Source organism: Palaemon carinicauda, chromosome 2, assembly GCF_036898095.1.
Source record: "Palaemon carinicauda isolate YSFRI2023 chromosome 2, ASM3689809v2, whole genome shotgun sequence".
Classification (NCBI taxonomy): Eukaryota; Metazoa; Arthropoda; class Malacostraca; order Decapoda; family Palaemonidae; genus Palaemon; species Palaemon carinicauda.
The window spans coordinates 199,137,526-199,162,975 of record NC_090726.1 but is presented as its reverse complement, the minus strand read 5'-3'; the positions used below and the strand labels follow the sequence as shown (position 1 = coordinate 199,162,975).

At 37.6% G+C, this 25,450-nt stretch overlaps 1 protein-coding gene across 1 annotated transcript in view; it reads left to right on the top strand.

Moving 5' to 3' along the window:
* LOC137621894 (angiopoietin-related protein 2-like) overlaps positions 1–25,396 on the top strand; it is a 25,749-nt gene extending 353 nt beyond the window's left edge. Inside the window, exons 2-9 of the mRNA XM_068352400.1 lie at positions 6,785–6,973; positions 9,580–9,633; positions 10,358–10,430; positions 13,062–13,112; positions 14,295–14,452; positions 15,766–15,889; positions 20,441–20,553; positions 22,972–25,396. Of these exons, the coding sequence (XP_068208501.1) occupies positions 6,785–6,973; positions 9,580–9,633; positions 10,358–10,430; positions 13,062–13,112; positions 14,295–14,452; positions 15,766–15,889; positions 20,441–20,553; positions 22,972–23,192 (983 nt within the window). The 3' untranslated portion in view covers positions 23,193–25,396. The remainder of the gene's footprint in view (positions 1–6,784; positions 6,974–9,579; positions 9,634–10,357; positions 10,431–13,061; positions 13,113–14,294; positions 14,453–15,765; positions 15,890–20,440; positions 20,554–22,971) is intronic.
* Positions 25,397–25,450: the final 54 nt, after the last annotated feature.

Sequence of the window (25,450 nt, the reverse complement as noted above, 5' to 3'; positions counted from 1 at the left end):
AAAACAAACAACAACAACAACAACAACAACAACAGCATCAACAACAACAACTGGTAGAAAGCCATTTACATCATTTAGTCAAGATTAAAAAAGTGAAAGATTATCTGAACTCATGCAAAACAAACAACAACAACAACAACAACAACAACATCAACAACAGCATCAACAACAACAACTGGTAGGAAGCCGGCTACCAGGTGTAAGATACTCTTTACAATACGTTCCAATAATCGAACGTTTGATAAACATTTTCAAATAAACTAAAATAAAAAAACAATATAAACTAACTACAGGGACACTCAGTAGAGCACACACCTCCGACGCGGCAGCTCATTTCTCGACCTTTCGCTTAACCTTGACCTTTGATCATGTATTAATTGGCGTGGATTTTCATAAACTCAAATATGATTGTTTGAAGTCTCTGTGACTTCAATGGCTTAAGTATTTTTAAGAGAATGTTGCGAATAGAAAATTTGAAGATTTTAATAATAAATGGACCAGTGTGAATAACAGAATACTTGTGAGGAAACTGTTCAGGATGTTAGATGATCAATTAAGAGATTCAAAGACAGAGCATTATCTGAAAGGGATGAGTATACACATGATATGGTAGGCTACTTAGGTATAAGTGGCTGACCAGTTTGTATAGGGTATGAGCGGATGATGGAAAGGTTTTTAAAGCAATAATACAGAAATGAAACAGAAGGATCAATAAGGAATAATTAAGAGGCTAAGAAAGAAGTGTAATGCATGACTGGGGATAATCAAGAGAATACGAAAAATTCAATGTAAGTAAGAATAAGAATATATGAGTAAATATAAACCAAGAAAATGGGGAAATTGATAGAGGAAGAATAACGGTTGTCATAGTCCCTTTTGGAGTTGATGCAGCAAAAGAAAGTAGGTAAAGAGAAGAGGTTACATTGACTGGTTGATTTCAAAGTTTCTGGCGTCGTCATGATCTCACTTAAAAAAAATTAAAAAAAAAATAAAAAATAAAATATACATATATATATATATATATATATATATATATATATATCATTAACATCTTACCCTTATATCTTCTTAAGCTCTACGTGAATTCACTAGCCCCAGTGTATTTCATTGCAATGGTCATGCACCCCACAAATACAGCTTTGATTATCATGCAATTAGAATATCTTACAACTCGTTTCTGATCAAGTTACCAACGGGGTCTCTTGAGTAATATTTGTCCCAGTACATTCCTCCCTAGAGGATGATTGAGATATGAACTTTACTTTTTAAAACTTCAATTAAATCGAACGCATTAGGAATAAATAATGGATTACTTGCAAACTGAACCATTGTGGGTGTAAGCACACATGAGCCCTGGATAAAAGATCATGATTTTCTGACTTTAGAGCGAGGACTGTCCTGTAACACAGACTTATAGGAAAATAGTGTACGTGACCAGTCAAAAGGGGTAGTTAAATATCTAGATGCACGTACACAAGCGATCGCACAAACAGATTTAACCCATCCTACCCCTTTCACTAAAGAATTAATATCCATTCCACACCTAACCGAAGGACAGGGAGAGACTAAGTAGTTATACATCTGGTAATGCCTTTATGTGTCAGAATATATATATAATATATATATATATATATATATATATATATATATATATATATATATATATATATATATATGTGTGTATATAAATATATGTATGTATATATATATGATCATATACATATATACATTAATATATATATATATATATATATATATATATATATATATATATATATATATATATATATATATATATATACATACATATATGTACATGTGTATATATATGTATATATAATATTTATATGCACATAAGTATATCTACATTATGTATATACACACATACATCTATATATATACATAGAGAGAGAGAGAGAGAGAGAGAGAGAGAGAGAGAGAGAGAGAGAGAGAGAGAGAGAGAGAGAGAGAGCCTTACCTTACCTTATTTCCTTATTTTATGTTTGGGTTCCCCAAGGTCCCTCAGTGTGAGGCACCTCGTATATCCACCAGAGAGTTGCTAATGCATCTTCCAGTGTATTTTGCATCTTCCATTGGATTATCTGGGATGCATCTTAGGTATTTATCGAGCTTATTCTTAAACACATCTACACTCACTCCTGATATGTTTCTTAGATGAGCTGGCAGTACATTAAATAGTCGTTGCATTATCGATGCTGGTGCGTAGTGGATTAATGTCCTGTGCGCCTTCCTTAGTTTTCCTGGTATATTTTTTGGCACTATTAATCTACCTCGGCTTACTCTTTCTGATATTTTTAGCTCCATGATGTTTTCAGTAATTCCTTCTATTTGCTTCCATGCTTGTATTATCATGTAGCGTTCTCTTCTTCTTTCTAGACTGTATAGTTTTAAAAATTGCAGTCTTTCCTAGTAGTCAAGGTCCTTAACTTCTTCTATTCTAGCAGTATAGGACCTTTGTACACTCTATTTGTGCAATATCCTTTTGGTAGTGTGGATACCATATCACATTGCAGTACTCCAGTGTACTATGTACATAAGTTTTGTGAAGCATAATCATGTGTTCAGCTTTTCTTTGTTTTAAAGTGTTTGAATAACATTCCCATTTTTGCTTTACATTTAGCCAAAAGTGTTGCTATTTGGTCGTTGCATAACATATTCCTATTTAACATTACACCAAGATCTTTAATTGCTTCCTTGTTTGTGACTGTCTCGTTATTAGGTCCCTTGTATGCATATACCATTCCTTCTCTGTTTCCATAATTTATTGATTCGAATTTATCGGAGTCAAATACCAGTTTGGGGGTCTGTAAACTACAATACTCACTAGTTTTTCAATTCAACTTCTACCGCAATCCTTTCACATATCTCTTCCATAAATAACGGTTCCCCCTTGATTCCTATTTTTCTGTCTGATCTATAAGTTTGGAAACCCTTTATCTGGTCATCACTGCCAGTCTCTTGGGAATACCATGTTTCACTTATATTTAATATATCTATTTTTTCAATTTGGGTTAGTTCTTTTAAGAACTCTATTTTCCTTTTAGAGCTACTCGTGACTAAACCCTGTGCATTCATCACTATTACGGTTTGTGTTTCATCCTCATTATTTAATAGTGGTAACAATATGGATTCTCCCATACTTCCTTCCTGTTCTGATATGATGTTCTTTTCTTCATTTCCCGGAATTCTGCCATTAAAAAATCCAACTTTTCTATCATATTTGCTCTTTCGCCTTCATATTTATTTTTGTGTGTATACCTGCAATTATCCCCATATCTGCACCAACCCCTGGCATTATAGATGCATTCTTTGTAGTTGGGCTCTAAATGTGCATATTTGGGTTGAAAGGCCTCATATCTTGGGGCCTTTGGTGCATAGCGCGGTATATACACGGCCTGCTTTTTTGTTTCTTTTATAGTTTTATTTTTGCTTTTATTTTTATTTTCTGTTTGCTGAGTTTTCTTACTTTCATTCATGGTTGCAGGATGCATATATCGACATTTTTTGTTGAAACTGCATCCTTTTCCTTCTTTTAGGTTTTTGCATATTTTTAGATGGAGATCTCTGCATTCGTCTCCATATCCGTCTAAATACGCACATTTACTATATATTTCATAATTATGGCATATCTTTGGATGCTTGTAGTAGCATCTTTCGCCAAATCTGCAATTTCCTCTTTTCAGCAAATTGCAGACTATATCTTTCTTTTCTTTTTTTTCTTGTTCTTGCTCTTCCCTAAAAGTATGTAGATCCGGGTAGAGTCTCTTGGGTATATTATTTGCTTCCATCTGATAATGTATTTCTTCATAAGTATGTTGTTGGATGGCATCATAAGTTATATCAATGATTTCCTCTGCATCCTTACACATATCCTATTTATTTTTCTCTTCTTCTTTTCCTTCTTCTTCTTCTTCTTCTTCTTCTTCAACTATTTGCAGATTTAGTCTCAACTTAATTATATTTTCTATCCAGACTAAGCATGTTAGGCAGAATACCTTTGTGTCTCTAATTTTTATTTTTTGCTGTATTTCAGCACATGTAGGGTGTGTTGGAACATGGCAGGCATCACATTTTCTAATCAGTTGTTGAGGATTATTAATGGAATACCATATCTTACATGTATTACACCATTTTGACATTCTTTTTCACAATGCATCAATCAGCATATTCACCATATTGGACTTCTTATTGTTCTTTGATGGAATGTGTTGATTGATGTAAACTTTCTTTATAAGTCTCTTTATCACCTGGATCTTCTTTGGAATTTCTTCTATTATTTTGCTGATGTTTTCAGTAGATTTGCTCCAGTTTATTGGATCATATTGTTTCAATATGTCTGCGAATATTTTTCCGTCACACTGGTTGGAGTTACTAGTGACCTCTTATCAGACGGTCGAGCTCTTGTTTCGCCAACTCATGGAATTTACTTTTGCTGACTGCAGCAATGTCCCTCCAAGCTTTGCCTGTATTATAAAGCGCCATATTGATCAGATTTTTAGTAATTCACAAGATAACTATCCTATGCCGACGTTTTATCCCACTTTTCTGACCTCAAACTAATCACCGACTATTCACGAAAACTTGTAGCTATATTGCACTCGATAGCCTTTTGTTATCCGTTAAATCAGGATATTTTTTGGGTCGCACAAGTGTATTCACTCACCGGCACACAGATACAACTCGAGAAAGAGAGAGAGAGAGAGAGAGAGATCCTCATCTCACTGTTGTTAGGCGTTCAACCGGATGTCACTTATGTACCTTTAATTGTTACAATTGTAAGTAACAGAAAAATAACAGTTATTAATAACAAACGCAGTGTAACTATCTGAGTAGCCAATCAATTGGATCTATTATAAAACAGTACAAAGCTGATTATAGTAATTTACATTATTTTATATTGTAAGCAGGAGGTTATAAGCCCAAGGGTTCCAACAGGGAAAATAGAAAAATGAGGAAATAAAATAAGGAAACAGATTTGTGGTGGCCGATGTGGTGACATCCCTGACTGGTGATCGCCAGACTGGGGTTCAAATCCCGCTCAAACTTGTTAGTTTCTTTGGTCGCTGTAACCTCACCATCCTTGTAAGCTAAGGATAGGGGGTTTAGGGGAGCCTATAGGTCTATCTGCCGAGTCACCAGCAGCTATTGCCTGGCCTTCCTTTGTCCTAGCTTGGGTGGAGAGGAGGCTTGGGCACTGAACATAATGGATATATGGTCAGTCTCTAGAGGATTGTGCTGCTTGATAGGGCAGTGTCACTGTCCCTTACCCCTGCCATTATAAGCGGCCTTGAAACCTTTTAAATGGTGTGCCTGATTGTACCCTAAAGTAAGAGAACTCTATTAACACAGTGATAGTACATATATGAACTCTCAGTACACACTACACCGAATTTGCACCGATATTTATGCGATCAGATGTACACTAAAACATAATATATTAGTTTTACATCTATTACACCTAATGTTTTCTTAAGCGGGACGAAAAATTCTTTAGATTTTTGCTCTATGTATTTCAAATGTTTTTCTAATAAACAAATATTCACCATGAGGAAAGTGTAGCTTGTCCAACAAAATGGACTTCTCTAAAAAAAATTCCGTTATTCAAATAGGTTTTTTTCTTTTTCGTTTATTTCACTAAAACCTATTGGTAGTCACTTTCAGTAAGATTGGCAATGCCTTTAATTATAGCCGGAAGAAATAAATATGATTGATTATTATGTACTGTCTTACCATCATTATGATTATCATTATTATTAGTATTATTATTATTACTAGCTCCGGCAGACTTTGTCCATCAAGAGGCTCAACAATTCACAGTATTCTAGAAGTTTCATTCCAGCTGTGACCAAGTTGTGGAATGATCTTCCTAATCGGGTAGTTGAATCCGTGAACTTCAAAATTTCACATGTCTTTCAATAGTTTATATATGAAATATCAGCATTAATGTTGTAACTGTTTTTGAAATATTTTGTTAATTTTTTCTTATATCGTTTATTTATTTCCTTATTTCCTTTCCTCACTGGGTTATTTTTCCCTATAGGAGCCTCTGGGCTTATAGCATCTTGCTTTTCCAACTTGGGTTGAAGCTTAGCTAGTGTTGATAATAATAATAATAATAATAATAATAATAATAATAATAATAATAATAATAATATTAATAATAATGATGATAATAATAATAATATTAATAATAATGATGATAATAATAATAATAATATTAATAAAAATAATAATAATAATAATCATAATAATAATAATAATAATAATAATAATAATAATACTATTACCTCCCTCTGCCCTTGAACTTTTTTTTTCTATAAACTAGATGAAGCAGCCACGCAGGCAAAACTTTTTTTTCATTCTTTTTTTTTCATCAGATTTCCAGACCCTTCAATTAAAGCCAGTCACTCTTGTAACTTTACAAATTATGTACGATTAAGACGTATTTGGAAATTTCCACAATTTCTACAATGTTTAAAAAAATGTCCAGCTTTTTATATATATTAAAAAAAAGAAAAAAAAAAACATTATGAAACGTTTTGAAACATTTTCATATCATTTCATAAAAAAACCGTACATTTCCATATGCAAAAACTTGGAATAAAAATACTAAGTAATTAACGATATTTTGATAATCTCAAAATACACTTAAAACGACATATATAGAATTCTATCTCGAATTTTAAATATTTAATATCGTCTAAGAGAATCTATCGAGTCACACAGCTTCAGGACAACTGACTTTAGGCTATATCATTTTCAGAACAAACTGTCATTGTTTGGTCTGGCAGAGAGGAGAGCACAACAGACAGCACCCTCTATTGGGATTTTCAAGAAACATCACCATACGGACTATCCGAGACCAAGATGGAACAGGCCTGGTTAACGAAATCAATTCTTCTTTGTTTCATGCTTAGTGTCTGTTCCGGAAAATACTGGTACCACTGTAACAGTAAGTTGAGGTTTATTTTTTGCATGGTAAAAGTTACTGGTTCAAATGTAGAAACAGAATCAGCCTGGATGAATATACTATACCAACTTTCTTAAATGATACGAAAATATTTCCATCATGTATTCAATGATTTAGCAGTACTACATTGGATCCTTCTCTCTGATTCACTTTCCCTATGCCTACACATACATCAAATAGTCTGGCCTATTCTTTACATATTCTCCTCTGTCCTCAAACACCTTACAACACAGAGATTACCAAACAATTCTTCTTCACTTAAGGGGTTAACCACTGTAATCTAATTGTTCACTGGCTACATTCCTCTCGGTAAGGATAGAAGATACTCTTTAGCTATACCAGGCAGGTCTTCTAAGAGCACACTCCAAAATCGAACCATTGTCTTCTAGTCGTGAGTAGTGCCATAGCCTCTGTACCATGGTCTTCCACAGTTTTGGGTCAGAGTTCTCTTGCTTTAGGGTACAATAGGGCACACTATTCTAACTTATCTCTCTTCCTCTTGTATTGTTGATTTTTTTAGATTATAAAGGAGATATTCATTTTTAAGTTGTTACTGTTCTTAAAATATTTTAATTTTTCCTCATTTCTTTTCCTCACAGGGCTATTTTTCCCTGTTGGAGCCCCTGAGCTTATAATATCCTTCTTTTCCAACTAGGGGTATAGCTTAACAAGTAATAATAATAATAATAATAATAATAATAATAAACCTTTAAAGGCTAATCAAGTATATACAGTAGGAAGAATTGCAACCATAAACTAAATACATTTATGAAGTTAAGCAACAAACATATCCTTGTGTCAGTGCCAGAGAGATGGAAAGAAAAATAATTGCTCTGTTGAGCCTGGTGTATAGGGTGACTATGTTATAGTCGTCATCGTTGTCGTTATTGTTGTCATTATTATTATCGTTATCGTTGTCATTATTATCATCGTTGTCGTTGTCATTATTATTATTGTTATCGTTGTCGTCGTCATTATTATCATCGTTGTCGTCGTCATTATTAGTATCGTTATCGTTGTCGTTGTCATTATTAGTATCGTTATCGTTGTCGTTGTCATTATTAGTATCGTTATCGTTGTCGTTGTCATTATTAGTATCGTTATCGTTGTCGTTGTCATTATTAGTATCGTTATCGTTGTCATTTTTATTATCGTTATCGTTGCCATTATTATTATCGTTATCGTTGCCATTATTATTATTGTTATCGTTTCCATTATTATTATTGTTATCGTTGTCGTTTTCATTGTCAATATTATTATTGTTGTCGTTACCATTATCGTTGTTGTTGTCATTGTTTTTATCGTTGTCGTTGTCATTATTATTATTGTTACCGTTGTCGTTTTCATTGTCAATATTATTATTGTTGTCGTTATCGTTATCGTTGTCACTGTCATCGTCATTATTATTACAGCTATCGTCGTCGTCATCATTGTCGGTATCATTGTCATTAATATTATCATTATCGTTATCGTTGCCGTTGTCATTATTATTATCGTTATCATTGTCATTGTCACTGTAAACATTATTATTGTTGTCGTTGTCATTGTCATTATTATTATCGCTGTCCTTGTCGTCATTATTGTTGTCGGTATCGTTGTCATTATTATTATCGTTATCGTTGCCATTATCGTAATCGTTGTCGTTGTCATTATTATTATCATTATCGTTATCATTGTCGTCATTATTATTATTGTTGTCGTCATTATTATTATCGTTATCGTTGTCGTCATTATTATCATTATCGTTGTCGTTGTCATTATTATTATTGTTATCGTTGTCGTTGTTGTTGTCATTGTCATTATTATCATCTTTATCGTTATCGTTGTCATTATTATTATCTTTATCGTTATCGTTGTCATTATTATCGTTATCGTTGTCATTATTATCGTTATCATTACCGTTGTCGTCATTATTATTATCGTTATCATTGTTATTATTATTATTATTATTATTATTAGGTAGAAGTCTATGATAAATACAAATATAAATCTAATCCCTAAAACATATGTTTCTTTGTAGAATCAATCCAGATAGTAAAAGAGTGTAGAAGAAGCTCTTTAGCTATGGTAGGCAGCTCTTCTAGGAGGACACTCTGAAATCAAACCATTGTTCTCTAGTCTTGGGTAATGCAATAGCCTCCGTCCCATGGCCTTCCACTGTCTTGGGGTAGGGTTCTCTTGCTTGAAGGTACACTCAGGCGCACTTTTGTCTTATTTCTCTTCCTCTTGTTTTCATAGTTTACATATGAAAAAATCTATTTAAATCTTATTAGTCTTCTTAAAATATTTTAAATTGTTCATTACTTCTCTTGCAGTTTATCTATTTCCTTATTTCGTTTCATCACTGGGCTATTTTTTTCTTTTGAAGTCCTTGGGCTTATAGCATCCTGATTTTCCAACTTGGGTTATAGCTTAGCTAGTAATAATAACAACAACAATAATAATAATAATAATAATAATAATAATAATAATAATAATAATAACATTGAATCTGACCCCATCCGAGACTTGATTTAGGACAAAGTTTGTTCAATTGAAAAACTGCTTAATGGAAACAACACCACTTAATTTTTGTTTATTTTTCACAGGTCCAGAAACAGTTGAGATGTGGATAGCGTGCAACACAAGAACGAGCATAGAAGGTATGTATCAACATCAAAATCAAAAGTTATAAGCCACACATACATATACAGCAATTCTTCATTAAACGTATAAAGTAATCGATTGCGAGTCCAGTAGACCAAACAGGAAAATCTATATAAGATAATAATTTTGTTATAAATGAACACTCTAAATATCTTTGTTTATCTGAGGGTCATAAATCTTTGTTGTGGAAAATCCAAATTCTATATCAGGCTTAAAAATAAATTAAAATGGGATTCGTACCATAAAGACACGACTCAGCAATGTGCACGTAGTTTCTACACATACTGACAGTACATTGTCATATGATAATTTGATCTCAAACGAAAGTTTGTTATATTTCAGGCCTCTCTCTCTCTCTCTCTCTCTCTCTCTCTCTCTCTCTCTCTCTCTCTCTCATATATATATATATATATATATATATATATATATATATATATATATATATATATATACATATATATATATATATATATATATATATATATATATATATACATATATACATATATATATGTATATATATATATATATATATATATATATATATATATATATATATATATATATATATAAATATACATATATATATGTGTATATATATATATATATATATATAAATATACATATATATATATATATATATATATATATATATATATATATATATAATTCAATATACTATTTATAATCCACTTTCACCTATCTTTATTTACTCTACAGAAAAACTGGACAAAGCCACTACGCAGATTTTAAATGGCGTAAGGAGACTTATTCAAGGAAATCCAACAGAAAGGTGAGCATAAATTAAAGCTAACTTAACTATTAAACGGTAAAAACACTGATGTAAACATCGTAATATCTGTATAATAGGTTGGATAATTACATAAAATGAACTAAGGCACTTAATATGGCACCGAATTGCTAGGCGAGGCTAGGTTAGACTGGGTTAGGTTAGGTTAGGTTAGGCAAGGTTAGGTTAAGTTAAGTTAGGTTTGAAAATTTTCTGCAGTAAAGTCTAGTTTTCCTCACTGAGAGGTATGGATGAGCAGAAACGTTCTGATATTGGCAAATGAGTAGAAACAATATCCATCAAGGTCAAGGTCGAGCAAAAGGTCGAGAAATAAGCTACCGAGGCGGAGGTCTACGCTACACTGAGTGGCCCTCTAGTTATATACGAATTCAATCATATATTTTTTGTTTTATAGAGTTTATTGTCATCTTCAGCCCAATATATAGTTCAGGAGAGCAAAAATCAATGGCAGTCTATTCAAAACCTCCTTGCCTCGTGATCTGCTGAACTGGGGTTCGAGACAGGCTCATGATCGATAATTTCATGTAGTGTCTACAACCTCACCATCCTTCTGGGCTAAGGATGGGAGTTTTGGGGGAGACTATATGTCTACCTGCTTAGTCATCAGCAGACATTGCCTGGTCCTCCCTGGTCCAAGTTTGACAAGAGTGGGTTGGGCGAGGTGGTTGTTAGGTGTTAACGGAGAGGAGAGATAAATGCAAGTGAGGTTTATTCAACAAGAAAACGAGGTTTTATACAGACACTTGAGAGCAAGAATGACATAAAATTAATAGTATAAAACATGAGAAAGCAAGGTTAAACAGTTTTCTATTATCAGTGCAGGTAAGAGCGAGAGATAAAAAATAAAAACAAGCTATAACCTTACAGTGTAGAAATGTGTATGAAACACCCGCGGTACAGGGCGTTTTAGCGCTAGGAACTCTTGTCAACAACAGAATAGATTAAAAGCATTGGAGTAAAGATAGGATTAAGATGAACAAACATAAATCAGCTCTTCCTTAAGTAACATACTATTTGGTGTGTGTGTGTAGGCAAGGGGAAAATGAGCCATAACCAGAGAAAAGGATCCAATGTACTACCGCCTCATCAGTCAGAAGACCCAACAACTCTCTAGTGGTATTATCTCAATGGGTGAATAGTGCTCTGGCCAACCTACTACCTGTTTCGAGTATTCTTCTACTGCCTGGTATTCACTTGCAGAATCTCAACTCGATTTATTAGTCTATTGAATTTGGTCTATTGAATTTCTTTTTCTCTCGATCTAGATATCAATCTCTAGCACCATCATTCAACTAGCTCGTTATGCATTTACATAAGATTATTCATAATTCTAACTGTCCTTTACATAACAACGATAGTCATTGGAAGATAAAACTCCAAATTTAGATATATCATCGTCCAGTCTAGTTTAAGCTTACCAGTTCAGGTCTTTGGTCACTTGGTAATTTTGTCGAATGAATGTATATTGGCACCTAGAGTTAGGGCACAGTGAAGCAGTCCTTATTAGCTGAGCACCACAGGACTTGCAGAGCTTGCTTGCCAGAATGCATGAAATGTCACATGAGGTTGGGCTCAAGACAAATAGAAGTGAGATGATGAGAACTGAGCGTGCAATGGTAGATGAAATATCACTGGAAGGTGAAAAGATTAATGAGGTGGAATTATTTAAATATTTAGGAATTATGATCTCTAATACAGGATCTTTAAAATTTGAGTTTATTGAGATTGAGAAGAGCGAATCAACCTATGGATGGGTTAAGAAAAATTTGGAAATCAAATCGCCTGAAATTACATATAAAATCCGACTATATATCAGTTTAGTGAGATAGGTGTTTCTGTATGGACACGAGTAGTAGTATGACAATGAAACAATATCCGACAGATTTTGTAGATCTAAGAACAAAGCCCTCAGAAGAGTATTTGGGGGTTGGGTGGCGGGACAGGACTGGAAGTGGAACTATGGGAGAGAGTGCTGGGGTGCTTTGTGGGGATGAGATCACGGCGAGGAGTAGATGGATACAGTTTGGGCATGCTCTTCGCATTCCCCAATAGATATTAGTTCATCAAACATTTAATTGGGCTCCACAAGGCACTAGAAGAGATGAAAGACCAGGGGTTGCATGGCAGAGAACTATGAAGCGTGAAGTAGATGATGAATAGCGAGGTATTGATCTAAAAAATCCAGATAGAGATGACTGGCCAAATCTAACCAAGGCCCTTTGCGTCAATCCGCATGGGAGGAGATGACGATGGTGATGATGAAGCATCACTATGGTCAAGAATTGCAATATCAAGCTTTTATTACATTACAGCCGCTTTTGACAGTATGGGTACTCTATTACACAAGGAACCAACTACTCGTGAGAAAAACTAAATTTATACCCAATTTGTAAAGTCAACGACAGTGAGAAAAGTTAAGATAGATGAATGACTAACAGCATGACGTAATTATATAATCATTGTATCACACACAACCGTAAGTAGAGAATTTTATTCTGTATTAATGAACAAGTTACAAAAAGGAGTGTGAGACTACATTAGCTTGTCTGAAATAAGGATTAATTTTTCTTTTAAGCCACAAGTCTTCCTAATTACATATTCCCTTTCTTCCAGGCTTGTTTATTGCCCAGAAGATGTTAATGGACAAATCGATATCTACCTGAGGTAATATCTACACGAAAGTGTAAATTGTACTTGGTAAATTACTCCAGATAACTTATTATGCCCTAGCCAAACATATCCTCAAAATCACAATTGCTAAATTACTCCAGATAACTTATTATGCCCTAGCTAAACATGTCATCAAAATCACAATTGCTAAATCAATCCAGATAACTTATTATACCATAGCTAAACATGTCATCAATATCACAATTGCTAAATCAATCCAGATAACTTATTATGCCCAAGTGAAACATGTCATCAAAATCACAATTGCTAAATCAATCCAGAAAACTTATTATGCCATAGCTAAACATGTCATCAAAATCACAATTGCTAAATCAATCCAGAAAACTTATTATATATGCCATAGCTAAACATGTCATCAAAATCACAATTGCTAAATCAATCCAGAAAACTTATTATATATACCATAGCTAAACATGTCATCAAAATCACAAGTGCTAAATCAATCCAGATAACTTATTATGCCATAGCTAAACATGTCATCAAAATCACAAGTGCTAAATCAATCCAGATAACTTATTATGCCATAGCTAAATATGTCATCAAAATCACAAGTGCTAAATTATTCCAGATAACTTATTATGCCCTAGCCAATCGTGTCATCAAAATCACAATGAGTCTTTATGAAAAGTTTGTCAGATTAAGGGGATTTTTAATAATTAGTTTTAATGACAATATCATGCTTCTTGGGCCTCCGTTTCAATTTACGTTTCAGAAAATCTATCAGTTTTATAAAGTAACCGTGAAAAATTATAACAGTTAAACGATATTCAGTTAAACACACGATTGATAGATTGATTTTGAGTTTTTAGGCATACCTTGCTATGAGGAAGTGCACAGAGCCGCTTCCTTATTGCGCGGCTTGTTCCTGCGTTTAGCCCCGCCCACCAAATCTCCCATCTTTCCCTACCATCTGTTTGGATACTTGCCACACAGGGTCACTTTCCTCAGAACGAGATGTGCCAGGATTTTTTTTTTTTTTTTTTTTTTTTTTTTGTACATTCTCATACAAAATGTAAGTTAAAAAGATATCCTTAATTAAACTGTTTGAGAATTTTAAATAATACAGTGCAGGTTTAACTTATCACAAATATCATAGGCAATATAAACATTAGCAAAGTTAGCACTTAACCATCAAGTTCTCTTCTTCTTTCTAAGCTGCGCTGACAAAAAGACTGTACACTGTGAGGGTGTTAACCAGACAACAAGCAAGCTACGGATATTCTACCGAAATGAACAAGACGGTCAAGAATCCTTCGAGAGATCTTGGGATGACTACAAAAATGGCTTCGAAGGAACGAACCACTTTTGGATTGGTGAGATTTTGTGTTTACAATTTAAAATGAATCACATCTTTCCAAATCCAAGTGAAATATAGTGAAAAATAATAATGGGCAAAGGTAATAGAGACAAATATACAACCGCTAGTGTTATGGGGGTCCTTTGACTAGCCAGTCAGTACTACATTGGATTCTTCTCTCTGGTTACGGTTCAATTTCCCTTTTCCTACACATACACCCAATAGTCTGGCATATTCTTTACAGATTCTCCTCTGTCCTCATACACCTGACAACACTGAGGTTATCAAACAATTCTTCTTCACCAAAGGGGTTAACTACTGTACTGTAATTGTTCAGTGGCTAGTTTCCCTTTGGTAAGGGTAGGAGAGACTCTTTAGCTATGGTAAGCGGCTCTTCTAGGAGAAGGACATCCCAAAATCAAACCATTGTTCTCTAGTCTTGGGTAGTGCCATAGCCTCTGTACCATGGTCTTCCACTATCTTGGGTTAGAGTTCTCTTGCTTGAGGGTACACTCGGGCACACTATTCTATCGAAAATATTCTTAAAATATTTATTTTTTCCTTGTTTCCTTTCCTTACTGAGCTATTTTCCCTGTTGGAGCCCCTGGGCTTCTAGTATTTTGCTTTTCCAACTAGGGTTGTAGCTTAGCAATTAATAATAATAATAATAATAATAATAGCCTCAATTTAGATGCGAAAAACTAATACAATTTAAAACTACTCTTTCTTGTGCAACTCTAAAACCCTAAGTGGTGGGCTATCCCCAATTCTACACCGTTTGGTGTAGACGTAACAGTTGCGACTTTGTTCAAAGCAGATTGTGTTTGACAATAAGTAGCGCCATCCACCTCACTCCTGTTTTCCTGGAGATAAACTGACTAGTTTAACTTTTGTCCCCTGTGGAAGTAAGACTCCTTTACTTAACATTGGAGCTCATGGACGATAAGGCCCAAAATGCAGTTTTTCCTTGTTTTGACTCTTTAGATCTTAAGTTGTCTAATCATTTTGTAAGGTAGCAAATAAGATTTTTAACACCTATTGGATATAAAGTAATACTACTCCATTTGATAAATGCAGTTGTAAATTTAGACCTACCTATTATTGTTATATTGTTATATTCATATAACTAGCCTAGTATTGTTATATTTCTATAACTAGCCTACTATATTACTTATACATTTCAGCAACAATTATCACTTTATCATTACATCAATAAAAAGACATTTACTTTTCTTGAGCTGCTACTAAATCCATGCATGATGCAATGTATGGGGCTAAACTGCATGAAATGCAACAATGAACAACACAGTATTATGGCTTTATTGTCAGGTATGAAGAGTCTAGCAGCTCTACACAAGTATGGAGAATACAGGCTGATAGTCGAGGCTAAATCAAAGGAAAGAACCCAATCTGGAGAATGGCATTCTTTCTGGGTCGAAGGGGAGGAAGCTGGGTGAGTTTAATGTTTCTGGTTTTTTTCTACAAGAACAACAGTATAAGTAGGTATATAACTAATTACAATATGTCCTTAACCTAGAACTGGGTTCTTCCACGACAACATTGAAAGTGGATTTGATAAGTTCCAACAATTAATGCTGTTTGATTTCTTAAAGAAGATACTTTCAGGACAACTTTGATTTTGTAATACTTGATCTCGTGCATAGTGTTTTAAGTGATCACCAGAGACGATTGGGCGCTGAGCTCTGTGAAACCATTCAGCGCCAAGTGTAACTGGGAAAAGTCAGCAATAGATGATTGGGCGCTGAGCTCCGTGAGACCATTCAGCGACAAGTGTAACTGGGAAAAGTCAGCAATAGATGATTGGGCGCTGATCTCCGTGAGACCATTCAGCGCCAAATGTAACTGCGAACACTCAGCAGTAGACGAATGGGCGATGAGCTCCGTGAGAACATTCAGCGGCAAGAGTAACTGTAAAACTCAGTAGTAGACGATTGGGTGCTGAGCTCCATGAGACTGTTCAGCGCCAAGTGTAACTGGGTAAACTTAGAAGATTCATTGTGAAATAAAGGTTAGAAGAGATTGACCAGTAAGAAACAAGAAAAACATTAGGAATGGATGCAAACAAATATAAATTAGGTCAAGCTAGGGGCAGAGGAACTCTGCAAAGACTCCTAATTAATGGCTACAGTGACTTGGGTCTTAATTGTTTTGCTGTCTTTCATCAATCATCATCATCTCCTCCTACGCCTATTGACACAAAGGGCTTCAAATGAACATTGGCTAAATTCATCAAGGATAGCCAGCTCCTTGTGATGCACAGTGCCTATCTAACTAAGGTAAGTGACCCCTGCCAGTCCATACAAATTTCAGTAAAATCACCCGCCAGGCATCAAGAGTAGAAGCCGAAAAGACAGTTTGTCTATTGCCTTAAAACCAATTCCGTCACCTCGCTGCCAGTGACTTTAATGAGATTTCGGGGGCATTTCCTCCATACCCAAAGTTCTCATTTCTCCACCAAGTTGCTCATTTGCTTATGTAACCGTTGGATTAACATGGATTACTGCCAAGATATACTGAATAGCACGGTCTTGACATGAGATAAAACAGTGTAGTACAGTCAAAATTCTACTCTTCCTGCTGTAGGATATGAAGAACTACAACAACTACGAATTTACTGAATAACAGATTTCACACTCTGATGTTTCCTGATTTTCTTCATTTATGTTTAGTTAATAGTCCTGGACATTTCAACATTACGGAGGTAACTTTCCATTCCAACCTTATCTTTCAAAAGGACTTAAAAATTTGCCATAGACCACCTCGTTCGGGAGTATCATTCAGCTTATCTGATAGTTCGTCAATCAATCCAATTTTCCAAATCCGCTGCACTTGTATATTTCTGCTATAAAATATTTAAATAGTCATCTTGACAGACGAGATGTAATACTACCTCGAGGCACCAGCCACCATTGCCTTAGCTTTGTGACTTGTATTGCAGTAGCCTATTGGAATCATCCCTGCTAGGCTGTCACTGGACAGGAGATAGGGTCCAGCAATCGCCAGACAGGAGATTGAGTCCCACAATCACCATATGAAAAATCAAGTCCCACAATCGCCAGACAGGAGATCGAGTCCCACAATCGCCAGACAGGAGATCGAGTCCCACAATCGCCAGCCAGGAGATCAAGTCCCACAATCGCCAGACAGGAGATCGAGTCCCACAATCGCCAGACAGGAGATAGAGTCCCACAATCGCCAGACAGGAGATCGAGTCCCACAATCGCCAGACAGGAGATCGAGTCCCACAATTGCCAGACAGGAGATCGAGTCCCACAATCGCCAGACAGGAGATCGAGTCCCACAATCGCCAGACAGGAGATAGAGTCCGACAATCGCCAGACAGGAGATAGAGTCCCACAATCGCCAGACAGGAGATAGAGTCCCACAATTGCCAGACAGAAGATTGAGTCCCACAATCGCCATACGAAAGATCGAGGAGTCCCACAATCGCCAGACAGGAGATAGAATCCCACAATCGCCAGACAGGAGATAGAGTCCCACAATCGCCAGACAGGAGATAGAGTCCCACAATCGCCAGACAGGAGATAGAGTCCCACAATCGCCGGACAGGAGATAAGAGTCTCACAATTGCCATACTAAAGATCGAGTCCTGCAATCGCCAGACAGGAGATCAAGTCCCACAATCGCCAGACAGGAGATCGAGTCCCACAATTGCCACACTAAAGATCGAGTCCTGCAATAGCCAGACAGGAGATCAAGTCCCACAATCGCCATACGAAAGATCGAGTCCCACAATTGCCAGACAGAAGATAGAGTCCCACAATTGCCATACTAAAGATCGAGTCCTGCAATCGCCAGAGAGGAGATCGAGTCCCACAATCGCCATACAAAAGATCAAGTCCCACAATCGCCAGACAGGAGATAAGAGTCCCACAATCGCCAGACAGGAGATCGAGTCCCACAATCGCCCGACAGGAGATAGAGTCCCACAATCGCCAGCCAGGAGATCAAGTCCCACAATCGCCATACGAAAAATCGAGTCTCACAATCGCCAGACAGGAGATCGAGTCCCACAATTGCCAGACAGGAGATCGAGTCCCACAATCGCCATATGAAAGATCGAGTCCCACATTCGCCAGACAGGAGATCAAGTCCCACAATCGCCAGACAGGAGATCGAGTCCCACAATTACCACACTAAAGATCGAGTCCTGCAATAGCCAGACAGGAGATCAAGTCCCACAATCGCCATACGAAAGATCGAGTCCCACAATTGCCAGACAGGAGATAGAGTCCCACAATTGCCATACTCAAGATCGAGTCCTGCAATCGCCAGACAGGAGATCGAGTCCCACAATCGCCATACAAAAGATCAAGTCCCACAATCGCCAGACAGGAGATAAGAGTCCCACAATCGCCAGACAGGAGATCGAGTCCCACAATCGCCAGACAGGAGATAGAGTCCCACAATCGCCAGCCAGGAGATCAAGTCCCACAATCGCCATACGAAAAATCGAGTCTCACAATCGCCAGACAGGAGATCGAGTCCCACAATTGCCAGACAGGAGATCGAGTCCCACAATCGCCATATGAAAGATCGAGTCCCACATTTGCCAGACAGGGGATCGAGTCCCACAATCGCCAGACAGGAGATCGAGTCCCACAATGGCCATACGAAAGATCGAGTCCCACAATCGCCAGACAGGAGATCGAGTCCCACAATCGCCAGACAGGAGATCGAGTCCCACAAACGCCAGACAGGAGATCGAGTCCCACAATTGCCATACTAAAGATCGAGTCCTGCAATCGCCAGACAGGAGATCAAGTCCCACAATCGCCATACGAAAGATCGAGTCCCACAATTGCCAGACAGGAGATCGAGTCCCACAATTGCCATACGAAAAATCGAGTCCTGCAATTGCCATACTAAAGATCGAGTCCTGCAATCGCCAGACAGGAGATCGAGTCCCACAATCGCCATACAAAAGATCGAGTCCCACAATCGCCAGACAGGAGATAAAAGTCCCACAATTGCCATCCGAAAGATCGAATCCCATAATCGCCAGATGAGAGATCAAGTCCCACAATCGCCGAATGAGAGATCGAGTCCCACGATCGCCGGACGGGAGATCGAGTCCCACAATCGCCAGATGAGAGATCAAGTCAAACGATCGCTGGATTGAAGATCGAGTTCCGCGATCGCCAGACGAGAGATCGAGTCTCACGTTCGCCGGATAGGAGATCTAGTCCCCCGATCACCGGATGGGAGATCGAGTCCCGCGTTCACCAGACGAGAGATCGAGTCCCACGATCGCCAGATGGGAGATTGAGTCCCACAATCGCCAGACGAGAGATTGATTCAGGCAATCGCTGGACAGGAGATCAATTCCCGCTATTGTCAGACGGGAGATCGAGTCCCTCTTCTAACTCGATAGTTTCTTGTAGAATCTGCAACTTCACAATCCTTGAGAGCTAAGGAATGAGGAATTGGGGGAGCCTATAGGTCTACCTGCCGAGTCATCAGCAACCATTGCCTGGCCTTCCCTGGTCCTAACATGGGTGGAGAGGGGGCATGAGCGCTAATCTTGTGTATATACAGTTATTTCCCCTCAGTCAAATCTTACTTTGCAGCTCAGTGAATCTTTAAATTATTTTGTCTTGTTCAAATTCTATCTTGTTTTGCATCTGATAATGATTATAATAGGTTGAATATAATAAAGACCTTATTTTCTGAAAGACACAGACCACATTCAATGTATAGTACAATTACTGTAAGGTGGTGTGCTTTGTATGTAAAAAAAAAAAAAAAATGCATCTACAATATATGTAATATTGTTCTAGATTTCTATGCAATTATACCTACTGATCTAAAAATACTACCTGACACTCGTTAATTCTATTTTAACTTTCGTCCCTCATCTTTATAATTATTTTTTACCTTTTTTCGAACTTCTAATTTCTCATTTTATTCTAATTTAAAAAGAAGACATGAAATTTAACAACGATTTTTAACTTCATTGCAGATATAAGTTACACGTGGGGGACATTAATCATCATGAGACTGACATGAGAGACGTTTTCAACAAGTACAACAACCAGATATTCAGTACACATGACAAGGACAACGATGAATGGGGTATGTATACAACTATCAAGCATGTATGTAAACATCATCATCTTTCCTACCGTTATCCCTATATTATGGGGTCGGTTGCAAGATGTGTCCTCTCCAATCCTATTTCTCATCGCTATCTTGTGTCCTCTCCAATCCTCTTTCCCACCGTTATCCCTACATTAAGGGGTCGGTTGCAAGATGTGTCCTCTCCAATCCTGTTTCCCATCGCTATCCCTACATTAAGGGGTCGGTTGCAAGATGTGTCCTCTCCAATCCTCTTTCCCACCGTTTTCCCTAAATTAAGGGGTCGGTTGCAAGATGTGTCCTCTCCAATCCTCTTTCCCACCGTTATCCCTACATTAAGGGGTCGGTTGCAAGATGTGTCCTATCCAACCCTCTTTCCCACCGTTATCCCTACATTAAGGGGTCGGTTGCAAGATGTGTCCTCTCCAATCCTCTTTCCCATCGCTATCCCTACATTAAGTGGTCGGTTGCAAGATGTGTCCTCTCCAATCCTCTTTCTCACCGTTATCCCTAAATTAAGGGGTCGGTTGCAAGATGTGTCCTCTCCAATCCTCTTTCTCACCGTTATCCCTACATTAAGGGGTCGGTTGCCAGGTGTGCCCTCTCCAAACCTCTTTCCCACCGTTATCCCTACATTAAGGGGGAGGTTGCCAGAAGTGCCCTCTCCAATACTCTTTCCCACCGTTATCCCTGCATTAAGGGGTCGGTTGCCAAATGTGCCCTCTCCAATCCTCTTTCCCACCGTTATCCCTACATTAAGGGGTCGGTTGCCGAATGTGCCCTCTCCAATCCTCTTTCCCACCGTTATCCCTACATTAAGGGGTCGGTTGCCGAATGTGCCCTCTCCAATCCTCTTTCCCACCGTTATCCCTACATTAAGGGGTCGGTTGCCGAATGTGCCCTCTCCAATCCTCTTTCCCACCGTTATCCCTACATTAAGGGGTCGGTTGCCGAATGTGCCCTCTCCAATCCTCTTTCCCACCGCTATCCCTACATTAAGGGGTCGGTTGCCGAATGTGCCCTCTCCAATCCTCTTTCCCACCGCTATCCCTACATTAAGGGGTCGGTTGCCGAATGTGCCCTCTCCAATCCTCTTTCCCACCGTTATCCCTACATTAAGGGGTCGGTTGCCGAATGTGCCCTCTCCAATCCTCTTTCCCACCGTTATCCCTACAATAAGGGGTCGGTTGCCAAATGTGCCCTCTCCAATCCTCTTTCCCACCGTTATCCCTACATTAAGGGGTCGGTTGCAAGATGTGTCCTCTCCAACCCTCTTTCCCACCGTTATCCCTACATTAAGGGGTCGGTTGCAAGATGTGTCCTCTCCAATCCTCTTTCCCATCGCTATCCCTACATTAAGTGGTCGGTTGCAAGATGTGTCCTCTCCAACCCTCTTTCCCACCGTTATCCCTACATTAAGGGGTCGGTTGCAAGATGTGTCCTCTCCAATCCTCTTTCCCATCGCTATCCCTACATTAAGGGGTCGGTTGCCGAATGTGCCCTCTCCAATCCTCTTTCCCACCGTTATCCCTACATTAAGGGGTCGGTTGCCGAATGTGCCCTCTCCAATCCTCTTTCCCACCGTTATCCCTACATTAAGGGGTCGGTTGCCGAATGTGCCCTCTCCAATCCTCTTTCCCACCGTTATCCCTACATTAAGGGGTCGGTTGCCGAATGTGCCCTCTCCAATCCTCTTTCCCACCGCTATCCCTACATTAAGGGGTCGGTTGCCGAATGTGCCCTCTCCAATCCTCTTTCCCACCGCTATCCCTACATTAAGGGGTCGGTTGCCGAATGTGCCCTCTCCAATCCTCTTTCCCACCGTTATCCCTACATTAAGGGGTCGGTTGCCGAATGTGCCCTCTCCAATCCTCTTTCCCACTGTTATCCCTACAATAAGGGGTCGGTTGCCAAATGTGCCCTCTCCAATCCTCTTTCCCACCGTTATCCCTACATTAAGGGGTCGGTTGCAAGATGTGTCCTCTCCAATCCTCTTTCCCACCATTATCCCTACATTAAGGGGTCGGTTGCCAAATGTGCCCTCTCCAATCCTCTTTCTCACCGTTATCCCTACATTAAGGGGTCAGTTGTTAGATGCACTCTCTCTGATGCCTTCAATAGTTCCATTATTTGAGGGTACACTCGGGCACACTGTTCTATCTTATTCATCTTCCTCTTGTTTTCTTTTCAAGTTTTCCTAATTTATATATGAAAGATTTAATTTATTGTTGCTACTGTTCTTAGAGTTTTTATTTCGATTGTTTATTACTTCTCTTGTTGGATTTTTATTTGTATCTCTGAATAAGTAGAATGTTTGTGTAAGTCGAATGTTCGTAAGTCGAGGACTTTAAGCTAACTTGAGAAGTATCCATCCAAGGACCTTCTCTAATGAACTCTTGTTAAACTTTCCCTCAGAGTCTGGAAACTGTGCTGAACTACTGAAGGGTGGCTGGTGGTACTCCACCTGTCCTAATGATGAACGTGCTAGGGGAGGACCAGAAAATCACGATTGGATCCCAACGCTTGCACACTTCGACTGGATCGAATTCTCCATGTTCATCCAGCCAAATAAAGCCATACCCACCAGAAAGTGCTATGGTCCTAATGGTGATCAAGAGCCTGTGGATCTTTCCTAATTATCACCTCCGCCAATGAAGTTGGGAGGAGGTTATGTTTTCACCCCTGTTTGTCCATTTGTTTGTGTGTGAACACCTTCCTGGCCAAAATTTTACTAATAGTGTATTAAGAGTAGTAGAGTAATACAGTTGTATACTAATAGAGCGCTTGAGAATTATAGCAATACAGTTATGAAGTGATATAGTGTGAAGTAATAATATACCAACACCAACACCAACATCAACACTAACACTAACACTACACTTAACACTAACCACAAACACTAACACTAACACTAACCACAAACACTAACACTAACACTAACCACAAGCACTAACACTAACCAAAAACACTTACACTCAGAGAAATAGATACACAGGGATCAATTTCAATGTTGAGACGTAGATCAATTTTGAAAGGCCTACGTCAAAAATCAAGGTCATGGTCAAGAAAAGGTCGATAAATAAAGCTGCCGTGGTAGAGGTCTACGCTCTACTGAGTGCCCCTTTAGTTTCTTTTTCTTTCCCACCATTATCCCAACACTAGGGGTTCCTAGTCTTATGCCTTCTACCAAAGGCCTCCACTTGCACCAAACCTCTTCTCTCCATAACATCCTTCACCTTACCTCACCATCTAATTCTCTGCCTCCATCTTGATTTTAACCCTTTAGGAGGTTCCTCACAAGAACCTCTTCATTCTCCTAACCATCCAACCTCAACAAGTGCCAACATCATCTAAGTCGTGACAGTTGTATCAACTTTCTTCTTTACTACGCCTGCCATATTTCTTACTACATTATTAATGGTGTTTCTGTTCCTTCAAGTGAACAGTTTCTATCTCAACACGTGCCAACACCATCTCAGTCGTGACACTTGTATCATATCTGTAATTTTTTACTAAGCCTGCCATCCTTCTTACTACATTATTAATGGTGTTTTTGTTCCTTCTTACAGCATCATTAATGGTGTTTCTGTTCCTTCTTACAGCATCATTAATGGTGTTTTTGTTCCTTCTTACAGCATCATTAATGGTGTTTCTGTTCTTTCATAACAGTTTCTATCTTCCTTTATTAATTATTTTTGACCTTTTATTCCCTTCTACTTATCTACCGACTTCAGAATTTGTAGTCATATAAGACAGTGCTGGGGTTAGGGAGGCTATTCAGCACTACCACATCATGAAATAAAAGTTAAAAGAGGAAATAGCAATAGGCAAGCTGATTCATCAGCAGCTATTGCCTGGCCCTCCCTGGTTCTAGCTTGATGGAGATGGGGCATGGGCGCTGATCCTATGTAGGTATGGTCAATCGCCAGGGCACTGTCTCTCCCACTCATGCGCGACCTTTAAACTGATGTCTCAAATATTTTGAAAAATTGCTTCAGAGGGGATTACCATAGCCAGGAAATAAATCAGGTTTACACGACTCAGTAATTGTTTGACTTCAGCAAGTAAATTGTATACTGTATGATCTTTACTTTAAAATTTGGATGAGATGACATTACTCTTTTGCTTTACTTTAATACTTCTTATATTTCAAATTTGAATTCATTAACTATTAAGCTTAGAGTGGCTTGATTTGTTCATCCTATTCCCAGTTCCATCTTGAGTGAGTAGTTTAAACTAACATAAACATTGAATAAAAATAAAATAAAAACCTATCTATTTTTTTAAATTTTCATGAAAACACACTCCTGTTTTGCTTTATTTTAATACTTTATATACTCCAAACTTGAATTCATTTACTTTTGAGCTCAGGATTACTTGAATTTAAAGTTCATTTTCGTTGAAGCTTCATTTGGAGTTAGTAGTTTAAACTAACATAAACATTGAATAAAAAAATAAAAACCTATCTATTTTTTTTTTAATTTTGATGAGATGTCAATGCTGCTTTGCTTTACTTTAATACTTTTTATACTCCAAACTTGAATTCAATTACTATTAAGCTCAAAGTAACTTGCTTTTAAAGTTCATTCTCTTTGTAGCTCCATATTAAGTAGTTTAAACAAACATAAACATTGAATAAAAAAAATTAGAAACACTATGTGGGAGGCATTTGTGATACATTAAAGTTCGAATATGGAAAAAATACATAAAATGAGGTAGAATTAAGGTTCTGATTCTATTAACAATTGTAATATTTCAAACCTTGAAGAAAAGCTAAGTAAAGAATTGAAGAGACAATGTACACAAAATACCTTCTGTTAAAACTATTACTAAATAAAACTCTCCATAACAAGCTTCGTTTATTTAGAACCTTAATGATTAACCAAATAACGAA